At 41.4% G+C, this 15,271-nt stretch overlaps 1 protein-coding gene across 1 annotated transcript; it reads right to left on the bottom strand.

Moving 5' to 3' along the window:
• Positions 1-694: 694 nt before the first annotated feature.
• Positions 695-13,517, bottom strand: evplb (envoplakin b). The gene is made up of 21 exons (XM_042085505.1): positions 13,371-13,517; positions 11,253-11,352; positions 10,923-11,077; positions 10,284-10,407; positions 9,590-9,700; positions 9,466-9,501; positions 9,043-9,204; positions 8,764-8,871; positions 7,889-7,984; positions 7,694-7,804; positions 7,314-7,460; positions 7,022-7,176; positions 6,437-6,692; positions 6,169-6,347; positions 5,909-6,047; positions 5,625-5,818; positions 5,372-5,522; positions 5,150-5,233; positions 4,805-4,903; positions 4,627-4,719; positions 695-4,511 (listed from the first exon to the last, which is right to left on the bottom strand). Exons 1-21 carry the CDS (start codon positions 13,412-13,414, stop codon positions 1,038-1,040), a joined length of 6,018 nt encoding a protein of 2,005 aa, XP_041941439.1. The 5' UTR covers positions 13,415-13,517; the 3' UTR covers positions 695-1,037.
• Between the last annotated feature and the right edge of the window lie 1,754 nt (positions 13,518-15,271).

The following is a 15,271-nucleotide window of genomic DNA, read 5'->3' as shown; positions in this document are numbered from 1 at the left end:
GATATGTGCAGTTGTTGAAATGAACTTTAAAATGAAACGAAATCTTGAAATCTAAGTAAACACTATCTGTAATTGTAGCCTTACATCACATTTAGAGGACAATTATATGCTTTGTGCTGTTTTCTAATATAATCTCATTAGAAATGAATCCTGAGTTATCAATTTGGCTTAGATATCTGAGGCCTAGACTTGAAAGCTCTCCAAGCAAAGTAACATCTAAATAAAAGGTTATGCATCATTCTGTAGTCTGTGTTTTGTAGACAAGAGCACAGTCATGCTCCTACACCAGACACATAGTCGCAACCTCGGACATGAGAGGCTGGCATGCTATCCAGCACCAGGAGGTTAAAATTTGTGGGTGGAAGTATTTGTTGCCACCAGCATGTCTCTTAATGGCCATAGTTACACATCCTCATAAACCTCACTCTCATCTGGGTCTCGACACTAGTGTAACCTGTATTATGTGGTAGTCAACCACAGTCCCACACTGGACTCGAATTTTGGATGTGGGAGGTGGGTGTGCTAAGGGGGCTAAAACACAATTGTTCTGGCATCTGTTGGGAGCACATAGGAGCTGATGAGTGAGTGTTACTCACTGACGAGCATTGTAGCCATCTGGCTACCATTTCACATCCTGGGCCAGGTTGAAATGTATATATTAGATATGAAGTAAGCACACAAATAGCACACAGTGTAAATTGATCAGGCATTTTTCTTCAACTATTAGGAGTTGTTTTAATATGTCAAACAGTAACAACCAAAAATAACACTGAAATAAAATATCACACAGGTAAGACAGAAAATGTAAGACAAATCCAGATATATTTAATTTGGATAGATAATTGAAGACCCAGAAGCCCCAACCTATAGTTCCAAGTTCTATGAATAACATAGTAGTTTGTGTCTATTCCAACCAAAAGCTTAAAGGCTATTCTGACATAGATGTAAAAGATAATTGAGTCAATGCTATGTTATAACCCCCTAAACTTGTTAAAATGGCTTGCTGCTGGCAAATCTACAAGGTGCCTCTGCATAGCCTACACACGAGAAAGAGAAGGGGAGAAATTATAGTTTGAATAAGAGGGAGCACTGTCTACACTATCACTCGAAGCAGCAGGTAGGAGTAGAAGTCCAGTGATTTGATCCTTCTTGCAACGAAGCAGAGCCTCCTTGAAGGTGAGCTTTTTCTTCGTTATGGGGTCCACCAAATGCTTTAGGTGTTTTCCTTCATCCTGAACCTCCTTTGCTGTATGCTTATCAATCATATCTGTTCGGATTGCTTCTTCAATAGTAATGCGCCCAGCTTTGTTTGGATTCACTAGCCCCCCTGTACTGTACTGTGTTTCCAAATACCACATGGCACTTTCCTCTGGGATCCAACCTTTCTGCGAGGCCTGTCCCACAGACAGACGGTCTTTTGTCACAGGATCTTCTACACCAGTGAAGGCCTTTTGGGCATTGAGCAGCTGATGCATCTGACTTTTATCTATGAGACCATACTGTGCTGCCTTGTGAACAGAGTACCGGTCCTTCTTGTTGAGGTCCACAATTCCCCCAGTGGCTGCTTGAGCCTCAAGGAGCCTCAGAGCTGTGTTTGGGTCGATCAGCTTGCGAGTCAAGGCACTGCGCACTGACATGCGGCTGTTTGTGGTGACATCCACAACACCAGAGATGGGGAAGTTTTCGTCTCCACTAATGGTACCCACCAGTGTGTTGAGACTGCCATTGGATAATGACCTATCGTATAAGCTCGATGGGCTGGTGATGCTGTTAAGGGAACTCAAATTAGGTGTAGAAGTAGAGAAAGCACTGCTGAAGGGTTTAGGCTTCTTCTCTCCAGCTACTAAAAGTGCAAACTCGGATATGGTCATTTTGCCGTCCTTGTAGCACTGCAGATCATACTGGGTCAGTCTTCCATCCCTAAGAGCATCTTTAATGGAATACTGCTTGCCACTTTTGCGGTCCTGAAGAACAGAGGTATCTCCATCAGGCCCTTTGCTTGTGATCTCTTCCCAGCTACACTCAAGGTCTTGGAAATGCAGGTACTGGTTTTTATCAATTACTCCCGCCACATAGGCATCGTATGGTGACATGTCTTTTCCTGTCTCTGGGTCAAGGATGGAGATTCTGGTGGAAACATTGGTTTCCCTTGTATGAGTCTCAGAATGATCCTCATTCTTCAGGATACTCTTTAACTCCATGATGGTAATGTCCCTCTTGCGGATAGTGTCCTTTTCATCCAAGATGTCCCTCTCCAAGCGTTGTGTATCAGATTCCAGTTGAATGCTCTTATGCTTGTTCAGTTGGTTCCTCTCACTGAGTAATCTTGACTGATGCTGGAATGTAATGGAGATGGTCTCTCGCTCACTCTCCAATTTCCTCAGTTCCTCCAGGAGATGATCCTTCTCTCGCTGTAGAGCATCTCTACTTAGGGTCAGATTAGTCTCTTCTTGAGACGTAGTTGACTTTGTTGTGTGCAGTCGGGTCAGTCTGGTATCTAGACGCTGTATTTCATCCTCCAGATCACGTCTTGCATGCTTTGCCTGTGACACTTGCTCTCTGAGATGTTCTCTCTCAGACTCCACAGCATAGTCTTTCTCCACTCTTATCACTTCCTTGTATATAACCTTTTCCACTGATTTCTCCTTTTTCAAGATATTCAGTTTAATTTTTAGGTTTGTGATGTCTCTTTCCAGGCGGGAAATATTATTTTCTTCCTTGTCTATATCAACACGCAAGCTATCTATCAGCATGTCCAGTTTGGGTTCACGCTCCACTTTAAGAACCTCCTCTATTACGATTCTTTCTTCAACACGTGGTGGGGCACTTTCTAACTCCAGGATGCGAGACCTTATCTGTCTAAGCTCTGTCTCCACAATGATTTTCTGCTGTCTGTCTACCCCTGACAGGCTCCTCTCCTTTTCCCGAACCAAGGCTCTCAGGTCTCTCACCTCCATCTCCAGTTTCATGCGAGCGTTCACATCTAGATTCAGATTCTGTTTTAGCCTCTCATGTTCCACGATTTGTCTCGGGTCCCTCTCAAGACGTACTACCTCCCGAACCACAATCTTTTCTTCTGGCTTTTGCCTCTCAAGCAAGAGGTATTTATTCTGTAGGTCATATACAGCTTCTTCAACACTGCGCCGTTGTTGGACTTCTTCACGGACATCTCTCCTGAGCCTGTCAGCTTCCTTCTCGATGAGAGGGTCATTTTCATACCTGATTATTTCTTTGTTCACAACTTCAGTGTGCACTATTGATTTCTCAGCCTTCAGTTCATCTCTTTCTTTGACTAAGATAAAGACTTTATTATGGATACTTTCATACTTGCTCCTCAAGAGTGTGAGCTGGTCATTTAGCCGCTGTATCTCCCTGACCATCTCTGGGCTCCTCTCTTCTTTGATCACTTCCTGGGTTACCTCTTTGTACTCCACTTTGGGCTTCTGGGAGCGCAGTCTGTTCAGTTCTAAAGTGATTGTCTCCATCTGCATCTCATAATCAGTGCGAAGATGACTAGACTGCTGCAGCTCTCTCCTCAGACGCTTCAGCTCCGCTTCAGTGTCAGGGTGCACTCTGTAGATCTCATTGATTATCTCTTTGACCTCCACCTTAGGCCTTCGTTTTTCCACTTCAGTGTAGTGGAGCCTGAGATTTGCAAGCTCCTGCAGTAGGATGTTGGTTTCCTTCATTTGTTCATTGAGACTAGTGTGCAGCCTTTTCGACTCACTGAGAAGCTCAGGGTCCTGCTCCACCCTCTTGACTTCCTTGATTATTATTTTAGGCTGCACTGTGGGAATGATCCTCTCTAGCGTGTTGATCTTGCTCCTTGTCTGGAATATGTCATCATTCAAGGCCTTGACTCTAAGTTGTTCATCAGCGATCTCATTCTGGAAAGTGTAAACAGCTTTCAGCATGACTGGATCTTTGTCCAGTTTGATAACCTCTTTCTTAACCACCTTCTCCCTTATGGTAGGTCTCTTCTGCTCCAAGGTCCTGATTTCGGTCTGCAGGTGCACTGTCTCGGACTTCCGAATGGTGATCTCCTCTCTCAGTCTACGTATTTCCTCTCTCATCCTTTCAGCCTCCTTGTCCAGCTGAGGGTCTCTTTCAAATTCTGTGAGAACCTTAGTCACCATTTTGGGTTCTATACTTGCCAGTTCACGTTCCAGACGAACAATCTTTTGTTTGAAGATGTCAATCTCTGTGTGGGTTGTTGAGCGTTTCATAGACTCATCTCCAACCTTACTCTTGAGACTCTCCAAGTCCCTCTCCAGCTTGGGGTCACGGTAGTATTGCACAATCTCCTTCTCTTCCAGACGTTCCACCCCTCTTCTGTTCCTGAGGGATTGGAGTCTCTTTGTGTATATCTCCAGATCATTTTCAGCATGGATGCGTCTGCTGATCTCACCCTCAAGGTCTCTCTTGAGGCCATCCACCGCATCCAGGCTCCTCTGCTGGCTCTGCATCTGCATCTGCTGTTTCACTACAACCTGGCTCACAACCTCTTCATTCTGGGAGAGCAAGACAAGGGGAAGTTTAGAGGCACAGTGAAGCAATTGCTTGAATTGTTTTGTCCAGAGGTTATGTAATGTTATAAATGTTTTCTTTTTTGTTATGTGATCATACCTTATTGATGATGTTTTTGGCCAGATACATTTGGTGAAGTAGCTGATCATTCTCTGCCGACACTTCAGAGTAAAGATTCAGAACATCCCTTTCCTAGAATGATAAATTGTGGTATAAATCATTGCATACTCACTCAAAATCTCACAGCACATGTAATTCCACTGGTTACCTACTGTACCTTTTGCTGCACAGAGTCAATTAAGTCACAGGACTCATCATAATGTAAGTCTGGGACATTTAAATTGTTGCGGTTCTTCAGAGTGATTTGATGATATTCCTGTGAACGAGATCATACAAATAAAATATGATGGCTTTAAATTACGCATCTTATGTTATGTTATGTTATACTGTATTGTCCTTAAACAGTCTTTAACAAGAATACAGCCCTAAACTTTTAAATAGCTAAACAAGTTTCCAAAGCAGTTAGTGTTATCAGTGACCAACCCACACAAAGGTGGAACCTTTCCATTGTGATTTTCTTTGTTACAGTAGTCTCCTGCATTTTGTTTATGTAACTACTCACATTCAGGAGTTTCTGCAGATCTTGTGACAGAACTACTACACGGTCCACATCATCTGATTTCCTCTTAATGTCCTCCACCACTCTCTAGAATATAACAAGCAGACAAAACTTAAAATTTCATTTCAAGTTATTGAGAAGAGAGTCACCAAGTCTTGTAAACAGTGTGACGATTGAGCAAGGTATTATTCAGCACAATGTTAGATAGAAAACACTACAACTGACCTTCTGAGAGTTTTGTTTGGCATTAATTTGAGCAAGGCTGTCATATGGATTAATCTTGTTATTAGGCATGTTTATCAAAAAGGCATTCAAAGATTTCACAGTGGTCTGAAAATCCTGGTTCTTATTGGCTATGTCCTGCAACAGGATGGACCTGAAAAGGAAAGCCGAAATAAGTCTAGCACCAATCACTGACTGTAATGGTAAAACTGTATGTTTTAAAGGAACATGTCAGAGAACTTTCTGCATTCCTTACCTCTCCAGCAGCTGATTGTTGACGTTGGCATAGCGGTTCTTTAGGCGTTTGACCTCAGACTCTTGGTGGCGAATATCTGGACAATATTCATGAAAGGTCTTCTGCAAGGAGCTACACAGCTGTCCTGTGGTCTCAAGGTCTCGGTCCAGCTTAAGCATATCATCCTTCTTGTTGGTAACATCTTTACGGAGAATCTACAGGGGAAAAGAATATACTGTTATGCCATGGCTAAGTCTGTTTAGCTTAGTAGTAGTGTTTGGTTTTAAGTTTTTAGTCTGGCGCACCTGAAGCTGTTGGGTGCGAGTCTGGATGGAATTTGGTTCATCAGAAATTACATCAGTCTTAACAAGATCTTTCTCGAATCCAGATACCATGGTGTCCACTTTTTTAATCTGATTCTCCAAGAACATGGCTGCGTTGGTCCTAAAATCAAATTTGATCACATTAACAGGAACTTCAAAGTTTCTGCACTTTTGATGGTTAAACAAATCAATCTTTGTGTTCACTAATAGTGTGGACAGTTTTTTTTTTTTCTTTAACTTACTTCTTCTTGTAGTTGTCAGAAAGAGTGGATACGTTGTCCAACTTGTTGTTGACAGCACTCAGCTTTGTAGGTAGCGTTGATGTGACTGGACCCAGGGGAATCTGGGACAGGAGGGGTTGCATGTCCCTCTGAATAGATGCCTTCTCCGCCTCCAGGTGATTTAGCGCCAACTCAGTTTTCTGTATGACATACCAGTAGCATTCATAAACAACATGCTAATAGCCAACAATAAGCTTTTCAGTCGATTTCAAATGTAATATCCTCTCACCTCATGTTCGCTGATTCGGTTGGACAGATCTCGCGTGGGATTTCTGCGGTCCAGTGGGGCTCTGAGGCGATTCTGGGTGTCCTTCTCTGCCTTCAAAAGGCCCTCCATAACCTTGTCTAAACGTGTTGAGAGATTGTTGGCCAATGGTTTGTCCTGAGGGCTACTCGTATTGACCGTCTGTGTGTAGGACTTGCGTGTCACTGGGACCAGCAGAGCAGCTCTTCTCCTCTTGAGGTCCTCAAGTTGGTCACCCAAACTGGATTAAAATGAAGATGCATTACAGATGTTTATAGATGTTGCCTTAAACAGTGAGTGCATACTGTCATAATTTAATTTCAGGAATGGTGTAAACGATAACAACATATGGCGCATAATAGTCTAAATGATGTCACCTTGGGTTTGATGAGTTTGGTTTACTAAATGCTGTGATCTCAGTATTTGTGACGCCATACTCATTCAGTCCCGTTCAAGACAATTTGGACAGTGTTCTGGGTTTAATCTCATGGAACAGTTCCTGACCTCAGTGAATGCAATGGACTGTTTAGTCAGGCTAGTCATAACAATGACGGACTTAGTGGTCCTCACCTCTCCACCCTCGCAATGGCATCCCTGTCTGGAGGCAAGATCAGCAAGCAGACGGATGGAACAGCCTTGGTCAGGCCGCTGCTGGTTTGAACTTCCCAGGTCTCCTCATTATTATTGGACTTCAGGGTGAACCTGTCCCCTCTCTGCATTGAAGTCTGAAAAGGAAAGTATCATGCCATCATTACAAAATGCTGAGGGGTTGAGCCATAGATGTAATTTGTCATTGTTTGTCTTCCTCTGTATTCATACTTTTTGTATTTCGTTTTGTATTCACTCTTGCTATGTCTAATACCTTGTCTGTGGTCCAGTCGCACAGGGCAACCACATTGACTGGTTTGGTAGGGCGGAGGCGGCGAAGGTGAATTGGGGCAATGGTGGTGCTGAGTTCTTTCAGGTCAGCCAGACGCTGCTCATTCCTCTCAACCGCCCTCTCCTCTCCCTGGAGCAATCGATACAGAAATACATTTGTAAAATAAAATACTCTCAATGAGCAGATTAAAAGTTATCCCAGGGCTGTCTCACAGAGCTACATGATGTAACTCTGTAATAAATAAAACTTATTTATTTTTACCATAGTTGTCAGAGCTAGTTCAGTGAATATGCTGATAGACCTAGTGATGAATAATGTGTTAAATGTGATTTCTTGGTTTCTGAAATTGAATAAAGCCTAACCTCTATGTGCATCTGCTTCTCAAGGGTACTCATGTTGCCAAGCAATTTTGAGTCCAAGGTGGAGTTGATCCTTTTCAGAGACTCAGAGAAGGTTTCCATATCCAGTTGATACTAGAGAGAAGTAAAGATAATTATCATGAAGTTTCACATCAATATTATTCCATTGCTTGTGCATATTATATTGTTGATGATTACCCTCTTGTAATCCTCAACGTTGTCCAGATGGGTCTCTTGGCAAATGCAGAGGTTGAGGAAATCTTTCCACTTTCTTTGGACCTTATCGTTGAGAGGCTGAGAAAGAGAGAGATAAACATTAAACAGATAGACAGACAGATAGATATTTAAAGTCAATAACTAGGGCTGTCAATCGATTAAAAAAAATAATTTAATTAATTACATACTCTGTGATTAATTAATCTAAATTAATCGCATATATAATTTTTGCTGAGAAAGTATTTTAAATATTTAAATTCAAACGAATCATTGAATAATCAGCATTAGTGACATTAAAGTTCAAAAACTCTTTTTATTATTATTTTCCTTGTAAAATAATGGCCATAATAATCTATGATATGCTGAGGAAATAAATTCAAAAGTGCTTCGGGAAGAAGTTTTTTTCACATACAAGGCATTTCATTCCACAGATATAACCTAGGGGACACAATGAAAATAAACACTCCCCTCAATGTCAACACTATTTCTTTCCATAGATGTGTGACTTTAGAGTTGACAAACTCCGGTGATATGCAAATTCCTTGCTGCAGACATTGCAGAGGACTTTATTTTAATCAACACTTTATTTTTGTCAACACCATCAGGCTGTTTTTTAAAAGTAAATGTTCCAATCAATGATCTAGGCAGCACATTTTCTTCTCTCTCCTTCATTTTACAGTAATGGTTACTAACTAGAACGGCTCGAGGTCAAAGGTCATACAGAATTGATTAATCTGCATTATTTTTTTTAATCAGTTATTTTTTCTCAAATTAATTAATCGAAATGAATCAGTTATTTTGACAGCCCTATCAACAACATGTTCAGATGTTAAGTGTTGTGCTGTTGCTGCAGATACCTTGATTATTGTGCTAGCTGGGTGGTCAGTGGCAACAAGGTGGTCTCTCTCTTCCTGGAGTTGGTTGACTTCACTTTCATGTGTTAACAAACCACTGTTTTTGAATCTCTGCAAAAGAACCATGCACATCATACAATCTTGGGATCACTTGGGACATATACCTCAGGACTTCATAAGAACATAATCAAAACTCAAAACATCTTGCATTCCCCTCACTGTTTATCTATCTAGAAGTATTGATATATAACAACACCTCCACAAAACTTCTCCTCTGCTCACCTCATACTCCATGCGCACGCTGGGGGCATCCACCATGCGGTCGCTCCAGTCCCTGGTGGCAATCTTGTCATTCTGGTCATCCAGGAATGCCAACTCCTTGTTGCAGCTACTCATGTAATCATACAGGCTGGCCAGGTTGTTACGGCGGTCTCGGGAGCTCTCCTATATTGTACATAAACATACACATAAGGTCATTAACATAAGGTCAGCGTGTGATATGCAATATTGGTCGACTGAAAATCAGCCAGAAAACTGATTTACTTATTGTAAAGACTTATTGTATGTAACAATGTCTGTGTATTGAGGTGTTCCATAGCTAACAACTATACTAAGTTAAGCTGTGCTTAAACCTTTTCTAGAAAACTGAACGTCATGGATTATGAAGATGCCTGGAGCTTTTGAATTAAAGGAGGAAAAACTCACCAGCAGGTTTAAATACTTCTTCTGATTAGCTGCATCCTGTTGGACCAAAGTGGATTGACGTGAACATGTCATTAGATGTGAACATGTCATATTGCCATGCACTAGAGGTCAATGACATGCAAACCTTCTGCTGGGACTTGTAGCTCTCGATCTCCTTGTGCAGGATGTTGTGGGCGGCGATCTGCTTCTCCACGTCAGACAGGTTAGGACCATATTTATCTGAATCCACTTGTCTCTGTAACATAACAGATACGTTGTAAGGAAATTATTATTATCATTGTATAACCATTTGTGTAAGCAGAAATATTGTTGTGCTGAGTTCTAAGAACAGAGAGTTCAAGTTAAATGTTGTTGTGCTGAGTTCTAAGAACAGAGAGTTCAAGTTAAGTGTGCACCCAGACAGACAGGAACTGCACCCTGTCTGTGTGTGTGTGTTTGTGGGTGAGATAAGAAGTATGTCACAATGAAGTCGCTATGTCTTGCTTCCTATTTTCTGTGTGCATATGTACAATAAAAGAAACAGCTTTGGGCTGCAGAGTCAGACTGAAGGTGAAAGGAATCCTTCCTTACACTAGCACACTCTCCTCGTGGTACCAGAGTTAGTGGGCAAAGCCATACTACGTGTTGTGGTTATCTATATGTTGGGGTTAAATTCCCTGACATAAGTGCATATTCAATGTAGGAATTACTTTTGTGTACTTGCAAGATTTATATCGTGGTGATCATTAATTACAATGTTAAAGATGTAGGGAGTGGTTTGTTGAAAATACTATGAAAAACAGTGGGAGGGAGTAAATGCATCCGAAGCACAGGTATACCTGTTTCTCAGTAAACACCTGGCCCCAGTCAACCCTTGGCCTTAGGTTCACATCTTCCACCTGCTCATACAGATCCCGATAGTTGCCACAGTCCTTAAACCAGCGGTCATGGAGATTGCTGACGCTGGGGTCAAAAACAAAACAAGTCATTAGAAAAAGTCACTTGCTATTTCGTGATCAACTTATCAGAACCCTCTAGGACAGTGTTTCCCAAACGTTTTTTTCTGGGGACCCACTTTTTTAAAATGACAGACTATCGCGACCCAACTCGTGACTGTGGTAGTTAACAAACTAGATCCTAACGGAAAGCTGTTAGCTTTCCTAAGATATATAAGGTATAAGATAGGGGTATTACACAACATAAATTGTCACTAGGCTATGCTGGCAACCCAAATAAAATCTCCTACGATCCATCATAGGTCGCGACCCAGTCTTTGGGAACCAATGCTCTAGGAGCCTTTGGTGTGTTCACTCTGATACATTAGGATGTGTTGCATTAGCTCAGATGATGTAACACTGCACAGTGCAAACCCAATGCACTATTTAGTAGTAGCCAGTTGTTTTGAGTCACTTGTTTGAGTGCTCATTGTTGTCTTTCTCATTCATTGCAAAAATCAATATGGCTGACATTGCACTCACTCGCTCTCGATCTCATGAGCCTGCGGGTGATGCAGCTTCTTGGCCTTGTCAACGTCAAGGAACAGGTCCTTCAGTAGGCCCTCTGCCTCGGCCAGGTTTTCTGCATTCTCCTTCTGATGCCGGAGGGGCAGGTTCTTCAGCTCATTCTGCGTGTCCTGAGAATGGAACAGCCAGAGGGCAATATTACAGGCTTTGACAGATATGGTCCTGTAAGACATGTTCTTAGACCTGTGCCTCAGCATATGAATGTGTGTGAGGTGTGTGTTCGTTTGAACATTTTGTTGTTGTTGTTGTTGTTGTTGTTGTGTGAGAGGGGGCAATAGGTCTTACTGCGGCCAGGAGATCTTCAGCACGCAAGATGTTTTTTTCCACCGTGTCAGAATTCCTCTGCATGCGCGCTATCAGAAAAGTCAGCTCACCGACCTGGTCCCTGATTTAAGGGGAAGGAGAAAATGTGTAAAGTACGACAGCCGTGCACACAAACATTCTGATACTTTCCCTATCAGCAACATAGGAATAAAATGCTCTACATAGTTAAATAATAATTAATATGATAATTAAAATGTACCAACTTAATTTGTTTTAAACTCCTGATGATTAAAGGCTTACTGTACTGCATTGTACTTTATAAAGAATTGACCAATATTGATGAAACAATAAACTAATACAGAATCTGTAATCTCAGTTGTTTTATCAATGAGAAAAAATAGCATGTCTGACATGACCAAAATCTCTTTATGTACATGATTCATTCAGATTGTTTTTACATTGTTTAATATAGTATGTTGTACTTAAGATTGCACAAAGCAGATGACATTTCTATGAGAAAAGAAAAGAATGTGGAGGGTGTGGTACTGTTCCATCTGGACAACAAAGCAAATTCCTTAACTTTAAATTCCAGAAATGGCTATCGCTCAACAAAGAAACTATAATCTCTACATGCAGGTTTATTATTTTGTGCATTGTTCTCTGACACCCCCTGTATTACGCTGGTGATCCAGAAAGGCAAACTCTTTGCTTCAGCTAAGTGGCCCATACAAAAATCACAGTGAATATGCATATTCATATGATGGTAGTATGCACTGTGGTGCTTTTCTAACAGAAAGTATAAGAAAAACCTCAAAGAGGTTCTGAAGTTGTTTTTTGGCAGCTTATCACTAAGAATCCTGAGTAAGTATACAGAGTCTACATACTTTTCGAGTTCCAATTCAACTGTGTAATCAGCGTGTGATAAGACTGTGTCATGCTAAGGTGACCCTAAAGCTAACTGCAAAGACCCAATATGCCAGAGCAGACAACAGCATGTGGGAAATGATGAGATTCCTCTAGGTAAATCATAAACCATAATCCATTCAATCAGAGCATTGGATACAAATTGTTATTGCACAAAACCAGACCTGAGCTGGCTTTTTATCTTCTTTTGTTTTAAAGGTAAATTTGTCCTTTGTCCTGTTGCAGTGGTAACCCTCTGTCTTAAGATTCTCCTCAGATACTCTTGAGTGAAACCATTGATAGGTAGGGCTTTGCCCCTGCCACCCCTCAAGTCCTTGAGAACATGAATGATCAGTGACCAAGTTTATGTAAGCACACACCCTTTAAAGGAATGAGCTAATTGAAAGAGTAGGGGTTAACTACAAAATATGACAAAGAACCCTGTCAAGACTTTCCAGATACCATGCCAAACAACAGTACACGTTATTCAAGAAGTGTCATGCAAAAGGTAAATCATGGCCATATGTGACTGGTCACCATTGATAACAAGCCGCGTAACTCATAACAACATGGTGTTGTGCTGGATTCTATTGACTAGGTAAATACTAGAATAGGCTGAGACCCTCTTGGATCATTATTACCCCCGCGTCATATAGTGTTACCAGTCCTCTTAGTCATCACACTAATCACTTCACTGGTCTTCCAACAGAATGAAACTAAATCAATATGTCACACCCTTCAAAGAAAACCGGATCTTAAAGCAATACAGCACTTACATTTGTCACAATCATCTCAATGTAAAAGGACAAAACGAGAGAATATTCAAACTAGAAATCACCACAAGGTACTGTCCACATGACTTCATTATGAAAAATGAGATGATACAGTTGTATATTAATTAATTTTCATCTAATTTTATCTTGTCTTTCAAGGGTATTATCTGTCCATGGTGGTCTAATGGTCCACCACAGTCATTGGAGATTTAATTTAATGTTTCTCATTTACACAAATGTGGTTGCTCTCAGGCAGGCATATGTGGACCAACGCATTCACTTTGTACACCCAAAAACACCATGTAACACAGGCAGCATGCAGGAACACTAGCACCCTCCCATGGAAATGAATTCCCATAAAAAGAAAAGAGAGAAAGGTATAAACAAGAGAGGAAACTCTCTCAAACACACACACACACACACAGGCACAGTGACTTGAGAACTTCTCCTGGTTTGTACTCACTGGCTGATCTTCGCCGGGCTGTACGACTCCTTTTTCTTGAACATCTTGTGACTTTGTGTATCTAAATCCCAGTGTGTTGAACAATCCTCCCTCTTTAGCTGGACCCCCTCTCTCTCTCTCGCTCTGTCTCTCTCTGCCTACAACACACCTCTCCTTGCCTGTTAAAGGGAGTCTACCTCTCCTGACCCCACCCCTTGGAACAGGTGTTCTGACACACCGCCAGACAAAAAGACCGGGAGGACCTGTTACATAGTTTAACTCCCTCCTTTTCTCGTTTTCATTGTCCTTTCTTCCTCCTTCTCTACCCCTTCTTTCTTTCTTTCTCTCTTTCTTTCTCTATCTCTTACTCTCCCTCCTTTGCTGTCTGTCTGTCAAAGTCATTAAAATTGTAATTACTGTCTATCATTCTAAACTGTTGGCCTCAGATTAGGGATTATCCTTATGGGATCATTATGATGATTGCTCTCTGTCATTTTATGTACAATGTCATCTGCCAATTGCCAATACATGCCACTATATACATGACACTCATAAAAGTTCCCAACAAAAGGGATACCCTTAGTTCATATCCTTCTGTCTGTAGTCCAGTCACTCCAGTACTGTACTCATAATTCATATGGCTCAGATGAGACTCATTTGGTTGCACAGTGCAATGTATTCCTGCGCAGTGGTAGAGCTAGTCAGGATTCCTCATCCTCACTCTTAAATATACATGCTTATACTCAATTTTTAAAAAACATATCCTTTGTAAATAAAGCTCTTTCTGAAAAAAGTGATAAATTATAAAAATCCATCATCTGAATCTGAGGAAGGGGGATACAGGCAAATGGAATGTGGTTCAGCAGGTGAATCAAGAGTAGCTTGCCATGGTTTTCATAAAAGAGAGTCTACACTACACAATGCGCTGGGTGTTTTTGATTTTTTCGTTTTTTTAAGTATGTCCAAAGGTCTCGTTAAAAAGTATTCTCTGTTAGATTAAGCACCTACAGCACATTCATTGTCTACATGGAGACAAACATTAGAGTGTCACATCTAACATCTAAATTCTCATCTTAGATCTGTGATGCTCTCTGTGTTGTTATTTATTTGAATTTTGCAAAAAAAAGTTTTTGTTTACATTTCTAAGGGGAGGGGTTTTCTTATTTGAGAAGAGCGCTGATGTTACCTCTGAACTTAATCCAGTCACAAATTGACCTTTTTATCTAGCTGCTGAGATGTAAAGCATTCACTGACGGAGCAGAACATTCCACAGTCCACCCTGTGTGTACACAGTGCCGACCACAATGCATTATCAAATGGTTTAAAGGTGTACTTTTATTTCAACCAAAATGTATTTGTTTATCCAGGTATCTTCAATATGCAAAACACAAAGGCCAAATTATACAACAGTTACATTCTACTTTGGAAAATGTAGAATGTTTGGGCAAATCACCAACTTTATGTTTTGGTAAATCAGATCACACAATTGATCCAAAATATCATGACCTATAGAATATCCCAATATTTACTAATTGCCAATTGTTTAACTATTAAAGCACTCTGCGCTGCTTTAGAATCGCTCGGGATAGCCGGACTGCTACTCCCTGGAGTTTACTAGCAGGCCACGTATCTGTGATAATCAGGCCCACGCCCTGCATGATTGCAGGGGGTAAAGGTCTCCCAGCGCTGGAACGCTCCCCTCACCTAGATATAAAGAAAGGCAATAGGCTTCCATCCGGTTGAGCAATAATATACATATATATAGGGGCAGTCGTGTCCTACTGGTTAGCACTTCGGACCTGTAACCGGAGGGTTGCCGGTTCGAACCCCGACCAGTAGGCACGGCTGAAGTGCCCTTGAGCAAGGCACCTAACCTCACTGCTCCCCGAGCGCCACTGTTGATGCAGGCAGCTCACTGCGCT

The sequence above is a fragment of the Alosa sapidissima genome, chromosome 3 (assembly GCF_018492685.1).
Source record: "Alosa sapidissima isolate fAloSap1 chromosome 3, fAloSap1.pri, whole genome shotgun sequence".
Classification (NCBI taxonomy): domain Eukaryota; kingdom Metazoa; phylum Chordata; class Actinopteri; order Clupeiformes; family Clupeidae; genus Alosa; species Alosa sapidissima.
The sequence above is the reverse complement of the archived record's forward strand: the minus strand, read 5'-3'. Positions and strand labels throughout refer to the sequence as shown.